Source organism: Somniosus microcephalus, unplaced genomic scaffold (genome assembly GCF_052327205.1).
Source record: "Somniosus microcephalus isolate GS21.2 unplaced genomic scaffold, FLI_Smic_1.0 unresolved_chr1, whole genome shotgun sequence".
In the NCBI taxonomy this organism is placed as follows: domain Eukaryota; kingdom Metazoa; phylum Chordata; class Chondrichthyes; order Squaliformes; family Somniosidae; genus Somniosus; species Somniosus microcephalus.
This window is the reverse complement of record NW_028225179.1, coordinates 163,134,647-163,158,700: the sequence shown is the minus strand read 5'-3', so window position 1 is coordinate 163,158,700 and position 24,054 is coordinate 163,134,647. Positions and strand designations below refer to the sequence as shown.

The following is a 24,054-nucleotide window of genomic DNA, read 5'->3' as shown; positions in this document are numbered from 1 at the left end:
GATTGTTGCACTGTCGGAGGGCAGTACTGTGGGAGCGCTGCACCATCGGAGGGGCAGTACTGAGGGGTTGCTGCGCTGTCGGAGGGTAAGTACTGAGGGATTGCTGCACTGTCGGAGGGGCAGTACTGAGGGAGCGCTGCACCGTCGGAGGGGCAGTACTGAGGGAGCGCTGCACTGTCGGAGGGGCAGTACTGAGGGAGCGCTGCACCGTCGGAGGGGCAGTACTGAGGGAGCGCTGCACTGTCGGAGGGGCAGTACTGAGAGAGTGCCGCACTGTCGGAGGGGCAGTACTGAGGGAGCGCTGCACCGTCGGAGGGGCAGTACTGAGGGAGCGCTGCACTGTCGGAGGGGCAGTACTGAGGGAGCGCTGCACCGTCGGAGGGGCAGTACTGAGGGAGCGCTGCATTGTCGGAGGGGCAGTACTGAGAGAGTGCCGCACTGTCGGAGGGGCAGCACTGAGGGATTGCTGCACTGTCGGAGGGGCAGTACTGAGGGAGCGCTGCACCGTCGGAGGGGCAGTACTGAGGGAGCGCTGCACTGTCGGACGGGCAGTATTGAGGGAGCGCTGCACTGTCGGAGGGGCAGTACTGAGGGAGCGCCACACTGTCGGAGGTGCCGTCTTTCGGATGAGACGTTAAACCGAGGTCCTGTCTGCTCTCTCAGGTGGCACTATTTCGAAGAAGAGCAAAGGGAGTAATCCCCGGTGTCCTAGGGTCAACATTTATCTCTCAATCAATATCACTAAAAAACAGTTGGCCCTGACATTATCACATTGTTGTTTGTGGGAGCTTGCTGTGCGCAAATTGGCTGCCGTGTTTCCTAGATTACAACAGTGCCTACATTCAAAACTACCTCATTGGCTGTAAAGCGCTTTGGGATGTCCGGTGGTTGTGAAAGGCGCTTTAGAAATGCAAGTCTTTCTTCCAAAGGCGGGAATATTATCACTGAGTCAGGCCGTCACTCTGTCCAGACACAAGTATCCCCCCACTAGACCCACTCAGCATTTAGCAACCACGTTCTTGTCTCCTGTCTATCTGGAGTGGAGCCCGAACCCTTCATATTTCTGATTCAGATAGTAAGAAAGAAAGTGCAGCGCTCCCTCAGTACTGCTCCTCCGACAGTGCGGAGCTCCCTCAGTACTGCCCCTCTGACAGTGCAGTGCTCCCTCAGTACTGCCCCTCCGACAGTGCGGCGCTCCCTCAGCACTGTCCCTCCGACAGTGCAGCACTCCCTCAGTACTGCTCCTCCGACAGTGCGGAGCTCCCTCAGTACTGCCCCTCCGACAGTGCAGTGCTCCCTCAGCACTGCCCCTCCGACAGTGCAGTGCTCCCTCAGTACTGCCCCTCCGACAGTGCGGCGCTCCCTCAGCACTGTCCCTCCGACAGTGCAGCACTCCCTCAGTACTGCTCCTCCGACAGTGCGGAGCTCCCTCAGTACTGCCCCCTGACAGTGCAGCGCTCTGTCAGTACTGCCCCTCCGACAGTGCGATGCTCCCTCAGCACTGCCCCTCCGACAGTGCAGCGCTCCATCAGTACCATCCCTCCGACAGCGCAGCACTCCCTCAGCACTGCCCCTCCGATAGTGCAGCGCTCCCTCAGTACTGCCCCTCCGACAGTGCAGCGCTCCCTCAGTATTGCTCCTTCGACAGTGCGCCGCTCCCTCAGTACTGCCCCTCCGACAGTGCAGCGCTCCCTCAGTACTGCCCTTCTGACAGTGCGGCACTCCCTCCGTGCTGCCTCTCCAACAGTGCGGCGCTCCCTCCATGCTGCCCCTCTGACAGTGCGGCGCTCCCTCAGTACTACCCCTCCGACAGTGCGGCGCATCCTCAGTACTGCCCCTCCGACAGCGCGGCGCTCCCTCAGTACTGCCCCTCCGACAGTGCTGCGCTCCCTCAGTACCGCCCCTCTGACAGTGCGGCGCTCCCTCAGTACCGCCCCTCCGACAGTGCTGCGCTCCCTCAGTACTGCCCCTCCGACAGTGCTGTGCTCCCTCAGTACCGCCCCTCTGACAGTGCTGCGCTCCATCAGTACTGCCCCTCCGACAGTGCGGCGCTCCCTCAGTACTGCCCCTCCGACAGTGCGGCGCTCCCTCAGTACTGCCCCTCCGACAGTGCGACGCTCCCTCAGTACCGCCCCTCTGACAGTGCGGCGCTCCCTCAGTACTGCCCCTCCGACAGTGCTGCGCTCCCTCAGTACCGCCCCTCCAACAGTGCGGCGCTCCCTCAGTACCGCCCCTCCGACAGTGCGGCGCTCCCTCAGTACCGCCCCTCCGACAGTGCGGCGCTCCCTCAGTACCGCCCCTCCGACAGTGCGGCGCTCCCTCAGTACCGCCCCTCCGACAGTGCGGCGCTCCCTCAGTACCGCCCCTCCGACAGTGCGGCGCTCCCTCAGTACCGCCCCTCCGACAGTGCGGCGCTCCCTCAGTACCGCCCCTCCGACAGTGCAGCGCCCCCTCAGTGCCGCCCCTCCGACAGTGCGACGCTCCCTCAGTACCGCCCCTCCGACAGTGTGGCGCTCCCTCAGTACCGCCCCTCTGATAGTGCGGCGCTCCCTCAGTACCGCCCCTCCGACAGTGCGGCGCTCCCTCAGTACCGCCCCTCCGATAGTGCGGCGCTCCCTCAGTACCGCCCCTCCGACAGTGTGGCGCTCCCTCAGTACCGCCCCTCTGACAGTGCGGCGCTCCCTCAGTACCGCCCCTCTGACAGTGAGGCGCTCCCTCAGTACCGCCCCTCCGACAGTGCGACGCTCCCTCAGTACCGCCCCTCCGACAGTGCGGCGCTCCCTCAGTACCGCCCCTCCGACAGTGCGGCGCTCCCTCAGTACCGCCCCGCCGACAGTGCGGCGCTCCCTCAGTACCGCCCCTCCGACAGTGCTGCGCTCCCACAGTACCGCCCCTCCGACAGTGCGGCGCTCCCTCAGTACCGCCCCTCTGACAGTGCGGCGCTCCCTCAGTACTGCCCCTCCGACAGTGCTGCGCTCCCTCAATACCGCCCCTCTGACAGTGCGACGCTCCCTCAGTACCGCCCCTCCGACAGTGCAGCGCTCCCTCAGTACCGACCCTCCGACAGTGCGGCGCTCCCTCAGTACCGCCCCTCCGACAGTGCGGCGCTCCCTCAGTACCGCCCCTCCGACAGTGCGGCGCTCCCTCAGTACTGCCCCTCCGACAGTGCTGCGCTCCGTCAGTACCGCCCCTCCGACAGTGCGGCGCTCCCTCAGTACCGCCCCTCCGACAGTGTGGCGCTCCCTCAGTACTGCCCCTCCGACAGTGCGGCGCTCCCTCAGTACTGCCCCTCCGACAGTGCAGCGCCCCCTCAGTGCTGCCCCTCTGACAGTGCGACGCTCCCTCAGCACTGCCCCTCCGACAGTGTGGCGCTCCCTCAGTACCGCCCCGCCGACAGTTCGGCGCTCCCTCAGTACCGCCCCTCCGACAGTGCCGCGCTCCCTCAGCACTGCCCCTCCGACAGTGCGGCGCTCCCTCAGTACTGCCCCTCCAACAGTGCAGCGCTCCCTCAGTACTGCCCCTCTGACAGTGAGGCGCTCCCTCAGTACCGCCCCTCTGACAGTGCGGCGCTCCCTCAGTACCGCCCCTCTGACAGTGAGGCGCTCCCTCAGTACCGCCCCTCCGACAGTGCGGCGCTCCCTCAGTACCACCCCTCCGACAGTGCGGCGCTCCCTCAGTACCGCCCCTCCGACAGTGCGGCGCTCCCTCAGTACCGCCCCGCCGACAGTGCGGCGCTCCCTCAGTACCGCCCCTCCGACAGTGCTGCGCTCCCTCAGTACCGCCCCTCCGACAGTGCGGCGCTCCCACAGTACCGCCCCTCCGACAGTGCGGCGCTCCCTCAGTACCGCCCCTCTGACAGTGCGGCGCTCCCTCAGTACCGACCCTCCGACAGTGCGGTGCTCCCTCAGCACTGCCCCTCCGACAGTGTGGCGCTCCCTCAGTACCGCCCCGCCGACAGTTCGGCGCTCCCTCAGTACCGCCCCTCCGACAGTGCGGCGCTCCCTCAGTACCGCCCCTCTGACAGTGCGACGCTCCCTCAGCACCGCCCCTCCGACAGTGTGGCGCTCCCTCAGTACCGCCTCGCCGACAGTGCGGCGCTCCCTCAGTACCGCCCCTCCGACAGTGCGGCGCTCCCTCAGTACCGCCCCTCCGACAGTGCGGCGCTCCCTCAGTACCGCCCCTCCAACAGTGCGGCACGCCCTCAGTACTGACCCTCCGACAGTGCGGCGCTCCCTCAGTACCGCCCCTCCGATAGTTCGATGCTCCCTCAGTACCGCCCCTCCGACAGTGTGGCGCTCCCTCAGTACCGCGCTGGGAGTGTCAGCCTAGATTTGTAGCTCAACTCTCTTGAAGTGGGACTTGAACCCACAACCTTCCGACCCGGAGATGAGCGTCACTCCCCACTGTGCCACACGATTGTTTTGATTCACAGCCCCCTGGATTGTGAATTATTATCTTTCTTTTTGCCTCCTAGATTGCAAGCTTTGATGTCAGACCCAGGTTTGGGATTATATCGTATGCGTCAGTGCCAATCGTTGTAGTGAACATCAATGATGATGAGGAAATGGAAGCTGATGAGATCATCGAAGTGTTAAATACTTCTGAGAAATCAAAATATGCAGGTGAGCTACTCTCTGTAGGTTTGGAGCCGGTCTATTGAAGGTCTAATAAGAACAGAGGTAATAGGAGCATGAGTAGGCCATACGGCCCCTCGAGTCTGCCGGTGCTGGTGAGGCCACACCTGGAGTACTACGTACAGTTTTGGTCTCCATATTTAAGGAAGAATATACAAGAATCTCTCTTTTTGCCGGCACCTAAATAACCGGAAATCTCTCTTAACCGGCAAAATTCAGGAGTAGGTTCAAGTAAGTTTTACTTCACATTAGTGGCCGTGTAACCGGGGTTCCTGGATCTGTGGCCGTGTAACCGGGGTTCCTGCACCTGTTGCCATGCAACAGGGACACCTGGATCTTTGGCTGTGTAACCGGGGTTCCTGCACCTGTTGCCGTGCAACAGGGACGCCTGGATCTGTGGCCGTGTAACCAGGGTTCCTACACCTGTTGCCGTGCAACAGGGACGCCTGAATCTGTGGCCGTGTAACCGGGGTTCCTGCACCTGTTGCCGTGCAACAGGGACGCCTGGCTCTGTGGCCGTGTAACCGGGGTTCCTGCACCTGTTGCCGTGCAACAGGGACGCCTGAATCTGTGGCCGTGTAACCGGGGTTCCTGCACCTGTTGCCGTGCAACAGGGACGCCTGGATCTGTGGCCGTGTAACTGGGGTTCCCGCACCTGTTGCCGTGCAACAGGGACGCCTGAATCTGTGGCCGTGTAACCGGGGTTCCTGCACCTGTTGCCGTGCAACAGGGACGCCTGGCTCTGTGGCCGTGTACGGGGCTCTCGTACCTTAGTAAGTATACCTCTCTCTAATCCAGACTTTTTGATCAACCGGCACCACGCCAGTCCCGTCGGTGCCTGATAAAGAAGAGTTTCCTGTACTTGCATTGGAGGCGGTACAGAGAAGGTTCACGAGGTTGATTCCTGGGATGAAGGGGTCAACGTATGACGAAAGGTTGAGCAGGTTGGGCCTATACTCATTGGAGTTTAGAAGAATGAGAGATGATCTTATTGAAACATATAAGATTCTGAGGGGGATTGAGAGGATGGATGCTGAGAGGCTGTTTCCCCTCGTGGGGGAATCTAGAACGAGGGGGCATAGTTTCAGGATAAGGGGTCGCCCATTTAAGACGGAGATGAGGAGGAATTTCTTCTCTGAGGGTCGTGAATCTTTGGAATTCTCTACCCGAGAGAGCTGTGGAGGCGGAGTCAGTGAATATATTCAAGGCGGTGATTGACAGACATTTGAACTACAGGGGAGTCAAGGGGTTTGGGGAGAGAGCGGGAAAGTGGTGTTGAGGACAAGATTGGATCAGCCATGATCTCATTGAATGGCTGAGCAGGCTCGAAGGGCCGATTGGCCGACTCCCGCTCCTACGTCTTATGTTCTTTTATGTTCTCCGCCATTCAATAAGATCATTGAGGCGTACAAAATGATGAGGGGCATAGATCGGGTAGATAGAAAGGAACTTTTCCCCTTAGTAGAGGGGTCAATAACCAGGGGGCATAGTTTCAAGGTAAGGGGCAGGAGGTTTAGAGGGGATTTGAGGAAAAACTTTTTCACCCAGAGGGTGGTTGGAATCTGGAACTCGCTGCCTGAAAGAGTTCATATAGACTCTGGAACAGTTCCCATGGATTGGAGGGTAAGCTAATGTAACCGCACTATTTAAAAAAGGTGCTAGAGAGAAAACGGGGAATTATAGTCTGACATCGGTCGTGGGGAAAATGCTAGAGTCCATTATAAAAGATGTAATAGCAGAGCACTTGGACAAAGTCAACATGGATTTACAAAAGGTAAATCATGCTTGACTAATCTAATGGAATTTTTTGAGGATGTAACTGGTAGAATAGATAAGGGAGAACCAGTGGATGTGGTGTATTTGGACTTTCAGAAGGCTTTCGATAAGGTCCCGCATAAGAGATTAGCGTGCAAAGTTAAAGCACGTGGGATTGGGGGTAAGGTACTGTCTTGGATAGAGAACTGGTTGGCAGACAGGAAGCAAAGAGTTGGAATAAACGGGTCTTTTTCCGAGTGGCAGGCAGTGACTAGTGCGGTACTGCAGGGATCGGTGCTAGGACCCCAGCTATTCACAATATATATAAATGATCTAGACGAGGGAACTAGATGTAATATCTCCGGGTTTGCAGACGACACAAAGCTGGGTGGGCGTGTGTGCTGTGAGGAGGATGCAGAGAAACTCCAGTATGATTTGGACAGGTTGGGTGATTGGGCAGATGCATGGCAAATGCAGTATAATGTGGATAAATGCAAGGTTATCCACTTCGGTGGCAAAAACAGGAAGACAGATTATTATCTGAACAGCAATAGATTGGGAAAAGGGGAAGTGCAACGAGACCTGGGTGTCCCTGTGCATCAGTTGCTGAAGGTAAGCATGCAGGTGCAGCAGGCGGTTCAGAAGGCAAATGGTATGTTGGCCTTCATAGCGAGAGGATTCGAGTACAGCAGCAAGGATGTCTTGCTGCAGTTGTACAGGGCCTTGGTGAGACCGCACCTTGAGTATTGTGTGCAGTTTTGGTCACCTTATCTGAGGAAGGATGTTCTTGCCATGGAGGGAGTGCAGCGAAGATTCACCAGACTGATACCTGGGATGGCAGGAATGACGTATGAGGAGAGATTGGGTCGACTAGGCTTATATTCACTAGAGTTTAGAAGAATGAGAGGGGATCTCATTGTAACTTATAAAATTCTAACAGGACTAGACAGACTAGATGCTGGAAGGATGTTCCCGATGGTCGGGGAGTCCAGAACCAAGGGTTACAGTCTGAGGATAAGTGGTAAGCCATTTAGGACAGAGATGAGGAGGAATTTCTTCACCCAGAGAATGGTGAACCTGTGGAATTCTCTACCACACAGGGCAGTTGAGGCCAATTCATTAAATATATTCAAGAAGGAGTTGGATATATTTCTTAAGGCTAAAGGGATCAAGGGGTATGGGGAGAAAGCAGGGACAGGGTACTGAAATTGGATGATCAGCCATGATCTCATTAAATGGCGGAACAGGCTCGAGGGGCCGAATGGCCTACTCCTGCTCCTATCTTCTATGTTTCTCTGAACACCAACATTTGAAAGTTTCTCACCATTTAAAAAATATTCTGTTTTACTATTCTTGCTACCAAAGTGAATAACCTCACATTTCCCTACATTACACTCCATCTGCCACCTTACTGCCCACTCACTTACTCTGTCTATATCCCTTTGCAGACTCCTTTGAGTTCTCCTCATAGCTCACTGTCCCTATGATTAAAGGAGTTGATAGGGTAGATAGAGTTAAACTATTTCCTCAGTTGGTGGGGGGGTGGGGGGAAGTCCAGAACAAGGGGGCATAGCCTTAAAATTAGAGCCAGGCCATTCAGGGGTGATGTCAGGAAGCACATCTTCACACAAAGGGGAGTGGAAATCTGGAACTCTCTGCCCCAAAAGGCTGTTGAGGCTGGGAGGTCAATTGAACATTTCACAACGGAGATTGATAGGTTTTTGTTGGGTGAGGGTAGTAAAAGGATATTGAACCAAGGCGGGTAAATGGAGTTAAGATACAGATCAGCTACTGCTGCTCACGATGTGGTCTCCTCTACATTGGGGAGGACAAACGCAGATCCGTTCAGTCCGTAAGGGTGATCCCGAGCTTCCGGTCGCCTGTCACTTTAATTCTCCGCTCCACTCCCACTCAGACCTCTCTGTCCTCGGCCTCTTACACTGTTCCGATGAAGCTCAACGTAAGCTCGAGGAACAGAACCTCATCTTTCGATTAGGCACTTTACAGCCTTCTGGACTCAACATCGAGTTCGACAATTTCAGACCATAACCTCGGCCCCTATTCTTTTTTTTCATTAATTTTTTTTCTATCTCCCACATGGCAGCTGTCTTTCATTCTGCCATTTACACTTCATCTCGAGCCATCTTTTGTCCCTTAATTTGTCCCATTACCATCTCCTTTTGCCTCGCACCATCTCTTAATGGCCCAGAAATTCGGGTCGGGGGCTTCCTGCGGGTGCAAGCCCCCGACCTACACTTACCTTGCGCGCCGGCCGTTGACCTCTTGGCCTGCATGGAATTCCTCTCTGAGGCCTGTCCCAGAGGCCGGCGCGCTATGCTGGCGTGTCCCAGGGGCGTAGTTAGTGCGATGCGTCCCCTGGGATCCCGTGAGCAACAGGCAGCCAATCGGAGCAGGGGATGCTCCATTCATAAGTCTTGACAGATAGACCTGTCAAAACGTATGAATGCCGAGGCTGTAAAACTGTACTTTACCTTCAAATAAATTTAAAAAAAACATCACACTTTGTAAATAAACTATAAATGACATTAAATAACTGTTTTAAACAAAAATTTAAATTTTTGAAAAAATAATTTTATTAAAAAACGGGGCTAAAAATAAACTTACCTTGCTTTAAAGTATTTAAAAGTAAAAAACCTGTGGAAAAAATGTTATAATTTTAAATAATTGGCCACTTACCTTTGAAAATTAAGGCCTAGAAATTCAGTATAGCCATGTTTGGGGCGCTACAGCCGGGCGGCCGCTAAAGTTTGCGCCCGGCGCAACTTCGCGCCAACTTCGCCGATATTCAGTGGCATCGCCCCAAGAGGTTGCTGCTGCGCTAAAACAGGTGATGCACGACTATCATTAAGCGCTAAGCCGGTGGCCCGGGGTGATACCTCCGAGGGCGGGCGCAGCGCAGGTGCGGCGAGTTGCTGATTGACGGCAGACACTCCGGCGCCGGTGAGCTCTTAAAGGGGGAGGGTGGATTTGTTTGCCTGCCACGCCCTGCACACTGCAGCCCTGAAGCAAGGCCTGACCACTGCTGCTTGATCTGTACAACGCCCAGGACTATGGAGAAGGCCAACGTTTGCACCCATTGCAGCCCCCATTATATGTTTCCAATCAATGCTATGGCTCTGAAGTTAAAGACAAGTGCAAAGCTGTGGCCTGAAGCCACAAGTACCTGTGCGAGTGTTGAGCCAAACCAGAAAGCTCTCTACCTTTGTCTCTCTGCAAAGATCCGTCTCTCACAAAGAAGGAGTGTTGCAAAATGGCTGCCATTTCTACTGCAGGAGGAGTGCCCTTTAATTAGCGTCCCCCTCGCCCCGCAGCGACTGGGAACCGTTCCCCTCTACCAGTCGCTGGGGCGCCAGGCGCACAACAGGCCGGCGCCACTGAATTTCCGGTTTGGGGCGCACAAAGGGCGTTGGACGTTGAAATGACGTCAGACTCTGCATGCGTAGCTGAGCGCGCGCAAAGGCTTTGCGCCGCCGCTAAATCTTTACTGAAGTTGGGGAGAGGCGCAGATCGCGCTGCGCCCGGCCGCTAGCCGCCTAGCGCCCCACATCTCCTCCTCCTAAGGCACTAGCGGCTGGCGCAAACAACTGAATTTCTAGGCCTAAGTCCTTACGGCTGCTTTTTACATTTCTAAAATGTACAGACTTACCCGCACGTTAAAACCTGTAAAAAAAAAAGGAAGTTCAACGCGCAGGCGCAGACTCCCGCGCACATGCGTTCGACCTCTGAACCCCTTGGTTCAGAGGATCGGAAGAGCTGGTTTCCCGTGCATGCGTAGTGCATGCAAGATTCCGGCATTTCCATCGGGTCCACGCGTGAGTACTCCGTCCGTACTCACGCGTTGGGACCCGAATTTCTGGGCCAATGTCTCTTAACCTCTCCTGCCTTCCATCCTATCACAGACCTTCCCTTTTGTTCTTTCCTCCCCTCCCCCCTTTCCCTGCCCCTCTACACTTACTTAAAAACCTGTTCCATCTCCAGCTTTTTCCAGTTCTGACGAAGGGTCATCGACCTGAAACGTTAACTCTGTTTCTCTCTCCACAGATGCTGCCTGACCTGCTGAGTATTTCCAGCATTTTCTGTTTTTATTTCAGCTATGATCTAATTGAATGGGGCAACAGGCTCGAGGGGCTGAATGTCCCCCTCCTGTTCCCAAAGTTCCTATGCCATTTTCTAAAAAATCAGCCTCACTTCTGTAAGGGGTGGTGTGTGGGGTCAGCTTCACCTCTGACTTATGAGTGGTTCGAATCGCTCCCACTCCCTTGGTTCTAGACCTTGGACTTATTTGGGGGTTGTGATAAAAGTGCAGCAAACAACTGATTTTGGTGCAAGAACTTTGATCTTTATTTGAGAAAGAAAATACAACACAATAATAACACTCTAATAAAATGGGGAAAACACCTCGACATACACGAGGGAAAAATTACAGAAGACAAATATATCACCGCTCCCAATCCCACTTTACTAGCTAAGTTAGGCTCTGAAGGACCAGGGATAATGCTCACCAAACACAGGAATAGTTTGCAGAGTGGAAAAACTTGCGAATCTTCGGTTTTCTGCCGAGTTGGTTTTCTTTGGTCGCGGTGGCCCAATATTACCCGGTTGGCTGATGGTAATGTTCGGTTGGTTGTTTCGTAAGGCCCTTGTTGCCGCAAGGTGTCTGATGATCACTGAAACTGTTGCTCCGGTTTCTTCATGTGTTTGAACTGCTTCCAGAGAGAGAGAAACATAGAAACATAGAAGATAGGAGCAGGAGTTGGCCATTCGGCCCCTCGAGCCTGCTCTGCCATTCAATGAGATCATGGCTGATCATCCAAATTCAGTACCCTGTCCCGGCCTTCTCCCCATGATATCCCTTGATCCCTTTAGCCTTAAGAAATATATCTAACTCCTTCTTGAGTATATTTAATGAATTGGCCTCTACTGCCTTCTGTGGTAGAGAATTCCACAGGTTCACCACTCTCTGGGTGAAGAAATTCCTCCTCATCTCAGTCCTAAATGGCTTACCCCTTATCCTTAGACTGTGACCCCTGGTTCTGGACTCCCCAACCATCGGGAACATCCTTCCTGCATCTAGTCTGTCCAGTCCTGTCAGAATTTTATAAGATTCAATAAGATCCCCTCTCATTCTTCTGAACTCCAGCGCGTACAAGCCCAATCGTCCAAATCTCTCCTCATACGTCATTCCTGCCATCCCAGGTATCAGCCTGGTGAAACTTCGCTGCACTCCTTCCATGGCAAGAACGCCCTTCCTCAGGTAAGGTGACCAAAACTGCACACAATACTCAAGGTGCGGTCTCACCAAGGCCCTGTACAACTGCAGCAAGACATCCTTGTTCCTGTACTCGAACCCTCTCGCTACGAAGGCCAACATACCATTTGCCGCCTTAACTCCCCTGTTGCACCTGCATGCTTACCTTCAGCGACTGGTGCACAAGGACACCCAGGTCTCGTTGCACTTCCCCTTCTCCCAATCTATTGCCGTTCAGATAATAATCTGCCTTCCTGTTTCTGAACTTCTGCGAGACTCCTTCGAACTGCAGAGAGTACTGAACTCGAACTTGGAGCTCTCTGCGCTTCTTGAACTCCCACCTTGCTGAACTGTTTAAACTGTTCTGCTGAAACCTTCCTGACGAGTCTTTTGAACTTCTTGACTTCTCTGTCTTTAGAACAGGCTTTCAATTATACTAATTGGGGCCTCCTAATCTGATTAAGTTGTTTAAAGTGGTTTCGGGGTGGTTCTGTGGCAGTACCACTGAGTTAATCTAGCTAACTGTATATAATTCTCTTTAACGATATTCTAACACCAGCCTAAACCTGTACCATTGTGTTGGGCATTTCTGGGTTTTGTATATAGAGTTGGCATGTACGGGGCGTGGCCCCTTTAAGAGCGCGGGAAAACGCGATGACGTCATGTCGCAAATCACGTGACTACCCAAGCGCGGAAAAACGCGGGCAAACGCGATGACGTCACGACACAAACCACGGGGCTGCACAGGCAGTCCTCGTGGCATCTCCGTTGAGTAAAGACCTGTTTCATGGCTCTCCTGTGTCGATCTCAGCAAGTTGTTTGAATTCGTTAATTCCTACATTAAAGACCTGTATACTTGTTCTCCTGAGGCAATCTCCGTTATTCGTCGATCTCGGTTTTTCGTAGGAACACGTCAATACCTACATCTTAGTTATTTGTTAGGAATTCATCAATTCCTACATTGGTGACCCCGTTTTTGTGAACGTTTTCACAAAAGAAGAGCACAGCATGGAAGCAAGCGTCGTTTCGCTAAAGCTACCGCAGTTCTGGTAGCAGCAACCGCCCTCGTGCTTTATACCAGGTAGAAGCCCCGTTCGCCCTGCGCAACATCGATGCGGATCAACCCTCGTACCTTTCGGTGGTCTCCACACTCGACAGCTCTACCGCCTCTCGGATCGTCAGCCTCTTTGAACACCCCCCAACGGAACAGCAAGTATGAAACCCTCAAAGCGCGGTTATTGCAGGTTTTTGGGCTCACAGGATCGGAGCGCGCCCCGGCGGAGATGCCATGAGGACTCATCCCCCGCCGACACCGCACCAGCCCGTCAGCCTGCTGGTCTGTGTTTTCTACCATGCGTATTTCGGCGCGAAGGCGCAGCGTTGCCGCCCTCCCTACAGTTTTCCCCAATAAAGCCAAGCAACAACTGACACTGCAACCACCGAGGAACGGGTCTACGGGCATCCCGCGGCCGCGATCGGCCACGCGGGACAATTGCTGTTCATCCCTGATCACTGATCAACGCAGCAACTCTTAACTCCCTTCTGTGTTACTGCAGTAACACTACGTCGCGCACCGTCGCCTGTGCGTGACCGACTTCTGATGAGTTCGCTCGCCTGCTCGGCGAGTTTCCCGACCTGACAAGACCCACGTTCATTTCCTCCTGGATTGCCCGTTTCGGCATTCCCGCAGATATTTCGTCAGACTGGGGACTTCCTATCATCATCGACAGAGCCATGGTCCACGTCTGCCCAGCTTGCCAGTCACCAAGAGGCGGCCAGATGTTTCGCACCGGTGCCCGTTTCGAACCACGGGCTGCAGAGGTCACACGTTTCCGCGGTCCTTCACAAGGCTGAATACGTTTTTATTCGCCATGACGCACATAGGGATCCGCTCCAGACCCCATTTACCGGACCACATTTCGGTCGACCGCTTGGGGCCAGCACCTTTGGACCTCACCCGCCACGTCGAGACAGCACAGCCGCTGAGACGGGGTCGGACACCCATCGTCGTTACGGCAGACCAAGTGCGACTGCCCGCCAGACCGCCGGCTGTCCAGCAGCCTCCGCCTCGAGACTACAGGAGTCGTTCGGACAGGCTCGTCAGACCACCTCACCATTTGACTTTGTCCGTTAAAGCAAATTCTGGGGGGGCGCATGTGGCGGTACCACTGAGTTAATCTAGCTAACTGTATATAATTCTCTTTAGCGATGTTCTAACACCAGCCTAAACCTGTACCATTGTGTTGGGCATTTCTGGGTTTTGTATATAGAGTTGGCATGTATGGGGCGTGGCCCCTTTAAGAGCGCGGGAAAACGCGGGCAAACGCGATGACGTCACGTCGCAAATCACGTGACTACCCAAGTGTGGGAAAACGCGGGCAAATGCGATGACGTCACGACGCAAACCACGGGGCTGCACAGGCAGTCCTCGTGGCATCTCCGTTGAGTAAAGACCTGTTTCATAGCTCTCCTGTGTCGACCTCAGCAAGTTGTTTGACTTCATTAATTCCTACATTAAAGACCTGTTTACTTGTTCTCCTGAGGCCATCTCCGTTATTCGTCGATCTCAGTTTTTCGTAGGAACACGTCAATACCTACATCTCAGTTAGTTGTTAGGAATTCATCAATTCCTACAGTTCCATGGGCTGTTGAAGTTTTATCTAATCGTAGTGAATTGTCCTCAAGCTTTGAGTTTCCTGTGGGGCCTGAGATCCTTTGTAGGTTGGCTAAACGATTTGTTTTGTGCATGTTTTTGGATGGGTCTTGTGAGGCTGTTCTTCCGTGGGTCTATTGTTAGCATGTAAATTTCTTGATAGGGGCTGAGTGACGTTTACAGTTCCCCCAGAGAGTTTGAGTATCTCGAATACTCAAACAGTCTACTGCGTAGGTAGATCCCATTCTTTGTTGCAGCCTTTTTCCCAAACATGCCTGAACATGTCCTTTTAAAATGCCAAGTCTGATTTCTGATCTTGAATCTCCTTGTTGGGCCCAACATCCCCTCTTATCACTCCTGAAGTTTTTAGCAAGGGTCCAGAATCACTTTAATAGTGTTATCCTGTAGGAATTAACGAATTCCAACGTGGGCGGCACGGTGGCATAGTGGCATAGTGGTTAGCACTGTTGCCTCACAGCGCCAGGGACCCGGGTTCGAATCCGGCCTCGGGTGACTGTCTGTGTGGAGTTTGCACATTCTCCCCGTGTTTGCGTGGGTTTCCTCCGGGTGCTCTGGTTTCCTCCCACAGTCCAAAGATGTGCGGGTTAGGATAATTGGCTATGATAAAAATTGACCCTTAGTGTTAGGGGGGATTAAATACGTAGGGTTATGGGGATAGGGTGGGATATGTGTTGGTGTAGGGGTTACGGGGATCGGGTGGGATATGTGTCGGTGCAGGCTCGATGGGCCGAAATGGCCTCTATCTGCACTGTGGGGTTTCTGTGATTCTGTGAATAACGGAAATCGACACAAGAGAACAGTCAAACAGGTCTTTACTCAACGGAGATGCCACGAGGACTGCCTGGGCAGCCCCGTGGTTTGCGACGTGACGTCATCGCGTTTGCCCGCGTTTTCCCGCGCTCTTAAAGGGGCCACGCCCCGTACATGCAAACTCTATATACAAAACACTGTAATGCCTAACACAATGGTACAGGTTTAGGCTGGTGTTAGAACATCGTTAAAGAGAATTATATACAGTTAGCCAGAGTCATTCAGTGGTTCTGCCACAATCCTTTGTTTTTGGGGATCTGTTAATTTTGAGAATCTTACACTTCTCGTGCTTTGTTTTTAAGCTCACGGAGATCAGAGAGGAACCAACATCCACGAAGCACTGAAAAAGGTGCATGAAATGATGGTCTTCTCAAAAATCCAGTTTGCGAATTCCTGGAAAGAAATAAGATTTGTCACAATATTATTTACTGACGGTAAGAACACTTTGTTACTGTGGAATGTTTAGGGAGTGGTTGAGGGGCGGTGGGGTGCGGTTAATCCGACAGAAGCATAATTGGACCAGCCTTGTCATCACATAGAAGATAGGAACAGGAGTAGGCCATTCGGCCCCTCGAGCCTGTTCCGCCATTTAATGAGATCATGGCTGATCATCCAAATTCAGTACCCTGTCCCTGCTTTCTCCCCATACCCCTTGATCCCTTTAGCCTTAAGAAATATATCCAACTCCTTCTTGAATATATTTAATGAATTGGCCTCAACTGCCTTCTGTGGTAGAGAATTCCACAGGTTCACCACTCTCTGGGTGAAGAAATTCCTCCTCATCTCTGTCCTAAATGGCTTACCCCTTATCCTTAGACTGTGACCCCTGGTTCTGGACTCCCCAGCCATCGGGAACATCCTTCCTGCATCTAGTCTGTCCAGTCCTGTTAGAATTTTATAACTTTCAATGAGATCCCCTCTCATTCTTCTAAACTCCAACGAGTATAAGCCCAATCGACACAATCTCTCTTCATACATCATTCCTGCCATCCCAGGCATCAGTCTGGTGAATCTTCGCTGCACTCCCTCCATGGCAAGAACATCCTTCCTCAGATAAGGCGACCAAACCTGCACACAATACTCAAGGTGTGGTCTCACCAAGGCCCTGTACAACTGCAGCAAGACATCCTTGCTCCTGTACCGTGACTACGATAGCAGAGCAGAGGCTTCCAGGAGTGGCTCACCTCCCGACCCCCTCAAAGCCTCACCACCATCTATAAGGCTGAAGTCAGGAATGTAATGGAACACTCAACACTCGCCTGGATGGCTGCAGTTCCAACAACACTCGAGGCGGCCGACGCCACCCTGGACGGAGAAGTTCACTTGCTTGGCCGCGCCCGCCCCCATGTCACAGGGCTCCATCTACAGACTGCACTGCGGCAATTCACCGAGGTCACTTCGACAGTAGCTCGCGCCCCCGCGACCCGGCAAAGCTCCCAGGCAAAGTCTCACGCCATCCCAACTTGGCCATGCATCACCCTTCATCATCACTGGGCCAATACCTTGCAACTCCCTACCTCAACGTAATGACCCTTCATTTCAAAGGCAAGGCTCACCACCACCTTCTCAAGGACAACTAGGGGTTGGGCAATAAATGTCAGCCTTGCCACCTCCAAGAATAAATTGAATAAATTAAATCACCAGACTGATACCTGTGATGGCAGGAATGACGTATGAGGAGAGATTGGGTCGATTGGGCTTATACTCGCTGGAGTTTAGAAGAATGAGAGGGGATCTCATTGAAACTTATAAAATTCTAACAGGACTAGACAGACTAGACGCAGGAAGGATGTTCCTGACGGCAGGGGAGTCCAGAACCAGGGGACACAGTCTAAGGATAAGGGGTAAGCCATTTGGGATAGAGATGAGGAAAAATTTCTTCACCCAGAGAGTGGTGAACCTGTGGAATTCTCTACCACAGAAGGCAGTTGAGGCCAATTCATTAAATATATTCAAGAAAGAGTTAGATATATTTCTTAAGGCTAAAGGGATCAAGGGATATGGGGAGAAAGCAGGGACCGGGTACTGAGTTTGGATGATCAGCCATGATCTCATTAAATGGCGGAGCAGGCTCGAGGGGCCGAATGGCCGACTCCTGCTCCTATCTTCTATGTTACTAAAAATAAACAACATTCAATGAGAAGAGGATTGGCTGTGATGCTAACCATTATTGAATATCTGGCCAATCCTAAATGGCTTGGGGAGGGGGAGGAGGGAGGGCAGTGGTGGGACTTCAGTGGTGGGACTCAGTTTCCAATCCAGGGTCAGGGGTATCATGCGAGGAGACCCAAGGTGTCCTTGAGGGGCCCGGAGCACCACTCCTGCTCACCTTGGCCCATGAGGGAAGCCCCCGCTCCCCCACCCCACTCCCCTCATGCACCGGGGTCTCCTGTAGCCAGGATCCTCACTCCTGCCAACTTTAGCTAGTGGGGTCCAAGACCGTCTGGCCCTCAATGGGCCCAGGGGTGGTTAAAATGGCGACCGCGTCGCGATGGCGTTAAGCCACGTGACATGGCTGTTGACATTCGGGCCCCACTCCTCTGGGGCAGGGGGCTGTCCCGTGGCTGAAACCAGGGTGTGGGAACAGGGAGGGATAGAAGTGTACCCTGTCCCACGCTGTCTTAACCTCTCTGTAACGCCGTCTTAACCACCCCACCCCGCACCTCCAACTTAACCACCACACCATCAACTTAAACCCCCTGCAGCGCCATATTAACCCCACCACCGCCAAGTTAACACCCCCCCCCCCTACCACCAACTTAACTGCCCCCCACCGCCATAAGAACATACGAAATAGGAGCAGGAGTCGGCCATTCGGCCCTTCGAGCCTGCTCCGCCATTTAATGAGATCATGGCTGATCTTCTGCCTCAACTCCATTCACCAGCCCTATCGCCATATCCCTTGATGCCCTTACTAGTCAGAAATCTATCAACTTCTGTTTTGAATATACCCAATGACTGAGCCTCCACAGCCCTCTGGGGTAGAGAATTCCAAAGATTCACCACCCTCTGTGTGAAGAAATGTCTTCTCATCTCAGTCCTGAATGGCCTACCCTTTATCCTGAGGCTGTGGCCCCTGGTTCTAGACTCCCCAGCCAAGGGAAACATTCTCCCAGCATCCACCCTATCAAGCCCTGTAATAATTTTGTATGTTTCAATGAGGTCCCCTCTCATTCTTCTGAATTCAAGAGAATACAGGCCTAGTTTACTCAATCTCTTCTCGTACGACAGTCCCGCCATCCCAGGAATCAATCTGGTGAACCATCGTTGCACTCCCTCTATGGAAAGTATATCCTTCCTTAGGTAAGGAGACCAAAATTGTACACAGCACTCCAGGTGTGGTCATCTTAACCCCCCCACCCCACACAATTCCCGCCATGGCCTTTGCACAGTTTTGTCGAGTTCTCCACTGCTCTTCTGCCGAGGCTGCAGCGGACGGACGGGCAGCCCCTCCGAGGAACCTGGCTCCCAGAATCCTTAACAAGAACCGGTGCCAGCGGCATCTGGGGCAGCCGGGCACTTAACTTAGTCTCATTCCGCGTGGGGCACCTCCCGCCAGTGCAGCGCTCCCTCAGTACTGCTCCGATACATCAGCCTAGATTACGATCGAGCCCTGGAGCACGGCAGGACCTTCTGACTCCAAAGCGCGAGTGCCGCCGACTGCTGCCTAAGGTGGCTGCCTGTTCACCTTGACCTCAAAGATCCCATGGCACATAGAAACACAGAAAAATAGGAGCAGGAGTAGGCCATTTGGCCCTTTGAGCCTGCTCCGCCATTCAGTACGATCATGGCTGATCCTCTATCTCAATACCATATTCCCGCTCTCTCCCCATACCCCTTGATGCCTTTTGTGTCTAGAAATCTATCTATCTCCTTCTGAAATATATTCAGTGACTTGGCCTCCACAGCCTTCTGTGGTAGAGTGATGTAAGCCCCCAAAGTGCGGACCAAGTGATATACAAGGTCGACATCACCGGCTTGTTGTAAGAAAGACAGACCAACTAATTGAAGTCACAACGGTTTATTCAGGCCTGGGGAGAACCTTTCAGATCGCTGTCTGAATCCGACTCCACCGATATCCTAGCAACGTTCACAATTATACAAAAAATCAAGCCCCTGCCCTAGGGGCAGGGGTAAAGCTTATCAGCATATACAGAGTTATAGCTAAATTGCATTATAAAACTGTGACATTTCCTCTTCCTGCCACCCACAAATCCCACATTTCAGTTATCAATTGGTCCCATCACCTCCTGTGACTGTGGGGCCTCATCTTAATTGCTTTACAACCATCCAGTTGCCCGTAGCCAGGTGGTTTTGCTCGTTACATGTTTTCTCAAGATAACAGTCCTCGTTAAGGCGTGCAAAGCACAGCTTCTGACCTTGTTCTCGGGTTACTTCTGCAAAGCAAGCACATCCTCATTAGTCCCACCATACTTTGATGTAATGGAACCCTGTTGTGAGTTTACAACAAACGAATTCTTTGATATGTTATCTTGTATATGTGCTGCCTCACCTGGCCAAGCAGACATCCTTCCCTAATCTTCCCACGAGTTGCTCTGCAGTTTAATTTCTCAGCATTTGAAGTCACCTAATCATGTTTTAAAACTTAGCTGGGTAAATGCAATATACAGACCTCTATATCATTTAACTCAGGGTACGAATTAACCCATTACCTCCACCTTGTACATTGGTGCTACATTATACATATTCTAACATAAAAATAAAAGTATAATAGTAATTTGGTTACTTCATAGAGAATTCCACAGGTTCACCACCGTCTGAATGAAGAAATTTCTCCTCATCTCAGTCCTAACTGTCCGTATCCTGAGACTGTGACCCCTCGTTCTGGACCCCCCACCCAGGGGAAACATCCTCCCTGCACCCAGTCTGTCTAGCCCTGTTAGAATGTTACACATTTCAGTGAGATCCCCTCTATTTGAAGACGAGTGGGGGAAACTTCTCCCGGTGTCCTGGTGGGGGGGGGTCAGCATTCCTCCCCCACTGACAGCACCAAAAAGCAGTTTAACTGACCTAATTTGCTGTTTGTGAGATCTTGCTAATATCAGAGAATGATACAGCGCAAAAAGGAGGCAATTTGGCCCATTGTGCCTGTACCGGCTCTTTGGTAGAGCTATCCAATTGATCTAACTCCCCCCTGCTCCTTCCCTGTAGCCCTGAAAATTTTTCTTTTACAAGGATTTATCCAATTTCCTTTTGGAAGTTACCATTGAATCTGCTTCCACCGCCCTTTCAGGCAGTGCATTCCAGATCACAACAACTCGCTGCATAAAAAAAAATTATTTTTTCCTCACCTTCCCTCTGATTCTTTTGCCAGTTATATATGGGGGAAAAATTCCGTTGTTTGCGCCTCCCATTAGCGCCTTAAGAGGGCACTAATGAGGCGCAAAGCAACTAGCGCCTGGGCGCGGCGATGGTTGCGCCGCTCGCGAAATTAACTAGGCATTTTGCGGCGGCGCTAAACACAACCGCCACGATCTCCTGCGCCGGCAGATCGTGCCGTCAGTCGAGTGCGCAACGCCCCGTTAGCACCCCGGACCGGATATTGAGTGGTGCCCCCTGCCTTACCGCCTGCCGCTAGCAACGACAGGCTGAGGGGAGCGTTTTGCTGTCAGAAAGGGACTGGGGGAGCGCTATTTAAAGGTGACCGCTTCCTGCCTTTTTTTGTCGGTGACATTTTCGCACCACGCATTCTGAGAGCGAGAGAGAGACTTCTGGAGAGATTCAATGCTGTGTGAAGGAGTTTTGGGTACTGAGCAGCACTTTGCACGTTTATTTGGATTTGCCCTTCCTTGCTTCGCCAGCGCTCTGAGGTAGCGCCTCGCTCCTCGGCCTTTGCGCCTTATGACAGCTGTGAAGCGCCTGATTTAGCGCTCCAATCACCTCCAGGGGCGATAAAAGCCAGGTTTGCTGTCGGAGGTGATAATTAGCGCCAGGCGCTAAACTTTGCGCACCGCCAATAATGGCGCCCCAAATCGGGCGATACCGAATTTTTCCCCCAGAGAGTCAGAGTTATACAGCACAGAAAGAGGCCCTTCGGCCCATCGTGTCCGCGCCGGCCATCAAGCCCTGTCTATTCTAATCCCATTTTCCAGCACTTGTTCCGTAGCCTTGTAAGCTATGGCGTTTCAAGTGCTCATCTAAATGCTTCTTGAATGTTGTGAGGGTTAATAGAAACATAGAAGATAGGAACAGGAGTAGGCCATTCAGCCCCTCGAGCCGGCTCCGCCATTCAATGAGATCATGGCTGATCATCCAAATTCAGTACCCTGTCCCTGCCTTCTCTCCATAGCCCTTGATCCCTTTAGCCTTAAGAAATATATCCAACTCCTTCTTGAATATATTTAATGAATTGGCCTCTACTGCCTTCTGTGGTAGAGAATTCCACAGGTTCACCACTCTCTGGGTGAAGAAATTCCTCCTCATTTCTGTCCTAAATGGCTTACCCCTTATCCTTGGACTGTGACCCCTGGTTCTGGACTCCCCGACCATCAGGAACGTCCTTCCTGCATCTAGTCTGTCTAGTCCTGTTAGAATTTTATAAGTTTCAATGAGATCCCCTCTCATTCTTCTAAACTCCAGCGAGTATAAGCCCAATTGACCCAATCTCTCCTCATACGTCATTCCTGCCATCCCAGGTATCAGCCTGGTGAATCTTCGCTGCACTCCCTCCATGGCAAGAACATCCTTCCTCAGATAAGGCGACCGAAACTGCACACAATACTCAAGGTGCGGTCTCACCAAGGCCCTGTACAGCTGCAGCAAGACATCCTTGTTCCTGTACTCAAACCGAACGAACGAACGCACGTATGCTCACACGTAGACACAAATGACATGCACGCATGATGGAACATAGGCTCGAGCGAACGAACGAGCGGATGATTGAACGATTGAATGGGTGAACAATGCCAGTAGGACTGGCGTGATATGGGTTTTTTTCTTGGTTTTTTGAAATAGTGGTAGTTTGTAGTGTAAATGTTATTGATTCATTTGTAAAATTTATCATTGCTTTTATATTGTTAACCATAAAGCTGTTCTCAAGGCTTCATTTTGTTTCTTATTGTGGTCAATGAATGTAATGGATTTACTATGCAGCACGGTGGCATAGTGGTTAGCGCTGTTGCCTCACAGCGCCAGGGACCCGGGTTCGAATCCGGCCTCGGGTGACTGTCTGTGTGGAGTTTGCACATTCTCCCCGTGTTTGCGTGGGTTTCCTCCGGGTGCTCCGGTTTCCTCCCACAGTCCAAAGATGTGCAGGTTAGGTTGATTAGCTATGATAAAATTGACCCTTAGTGTTAGGGGGATTAAATACGTGGGGTTACGGGGATAGGGTGGGATATGTGTTGGTGTAGGGGTTACGGGGATCGGGTGGGATATGTGTCGGTGCAGGCTCGATGGGCCGAAATGGCCTCTATCTGCACTGTGGGGTTTCTGTGATTCTGTGATTTGTAATTGATGAGTTGTATAAGTACTGTTGTACAATAAAAAAAAAAGTCAATGTGAAACAAACCTGACTCACCCAACTCACAGCACTCTGTTTAAACCGTAAATCTTAAAATGGATTCATTAGCTGTGAAGTGTTTTGGGACATCCTGCATCAGGTGCTGCGCAATGGCGAGGCCTTTGCTTCTGAGACATTGTCTTGTGTTTCAGGAAAGTCCAACATGGGAGGCGACCCCAAAGCAGCGGTGAATCAAATTAAGCACTTCGTGGAACAGCAGGGCAAATCGGAAGATTACCTCGGTGAGCATTATTTACATAGAAACATAGAAACATAGAAGATAGGAGCAGGAGTAGGCCATTCGGCCCCTCGAGCCTGCTCCGCCATTCAATGAGATCATGGCTGATCATCCAAGTTCAGTACCCTGTCCCTGCTTTCTCTCTATATCCCTTGATCCCTTTAGCCTTAAGAAATATATCCAACTCCTTCTTGAATATATTTAATGAATTGGCCTCTACTGCCTTCTGTGGTAGAGAATTCCACAGGTTCACCACTCTCTGGGTGAAGAAATTCCTCCTCATCTCTGTCCTAAATGGCCTACCCCTTATCCTTAGACTGTGACCCCTGGTTCTGGACTCCCCGACCATCAGGAACATCCTTCCTGCATCTAGTCTGTCCAGCCCTATCAGATTTTTACCATCAGGAGTTCCTCAGGGCCACATGACTGGGATACATTCTTCCATATATGTCATTATTGAGATACATTTGTCCATATGTGTCAGCTGTGGCTCAGTGGGCAGCACACTCACCTCTGTGTCAGAAGGTTGTGGGCTCAAGCCCCACACCAGAGACTTGTGCACAGGAAGCTAGTCTGACACTCCAGTGCAGTGCTGAAGGAGCGCTACACTGTCGGAGGTGCCGTCTTTCGGATGAGACGTTAAACCGAGGGCCCCTTCTGCTCTCTCAGGTGGACGTAAAAGGCACTATTTGGAAGAAGAGCAGGGGGCGTTATCCCCGGTGTCCTGGCCAATATTTATCCCTCAATCAACATCACTAAAAACAGATCTGATCATTATCACATTGCTGTTTGTGGGAGCTTGCTGTGCGCAAATTGGCTGCCGCGTATCCTACATTACACTTCAAAAAGTACTTCATTGGCTGTAAAGCGCTTTGAGACGTCTGGTGGCCATGAAAGGCGCTATAGAAATGCCAGTCTTTCTTTATATCTCTGCATCGCCCTTTCAGAGCCCTCATATCTGGTGTGTTCCAATCATCAAACCAGCAATGGGGGAGAGTAAAGGTTAGGAAAGGTCATTGCCATCGCTCAGGAAAAGCTATCCTCTGAGACCTACCGACAAAACTCCAGGGCAGCAGGTATCGGGATTTCCGGGAATCTCTGGTGGGCTATTATGTTCTAACGAGAAGTGCTGCTGAACTGCCCAAAGTTCAGGAC

The 24,054-nt window shown here is 52.2% G+C and overlaps 1 protein-coding gene across 3 annotated transcripts in view; it reads left to right on the top strand.

The window, feature by feature from the left end:
- LOC147096439 (complement factor B-like) overlaps positions 1 to 24,054 on the top strand; it is a 94,487-nt gene that overhangs the window by 33,038 nt on the left and 37,395 nt on the right. For all 3 annotated transcript variants that reach the window (XM_085975213.1, XM_085975214.1, XM_085975215.1), the window contains exons 6-8: positions 4,475 to 4,622; positions 15,445 to 15,576; positions 22,814 to 22,903. In XM_085975213.1, coding sequence (XP_085831339.1) covers positions 4,475 to 4,622; positions 15,445 to 15,576; positions 22,814 to 22,903 — 370 coding nt within the window. The remainder of the gene's footprint in view (positions 1 to 4,474; positions 4,623 to 15,444; positions 15,577 to 22,813; positions 22,904 to 24,054) is intronic.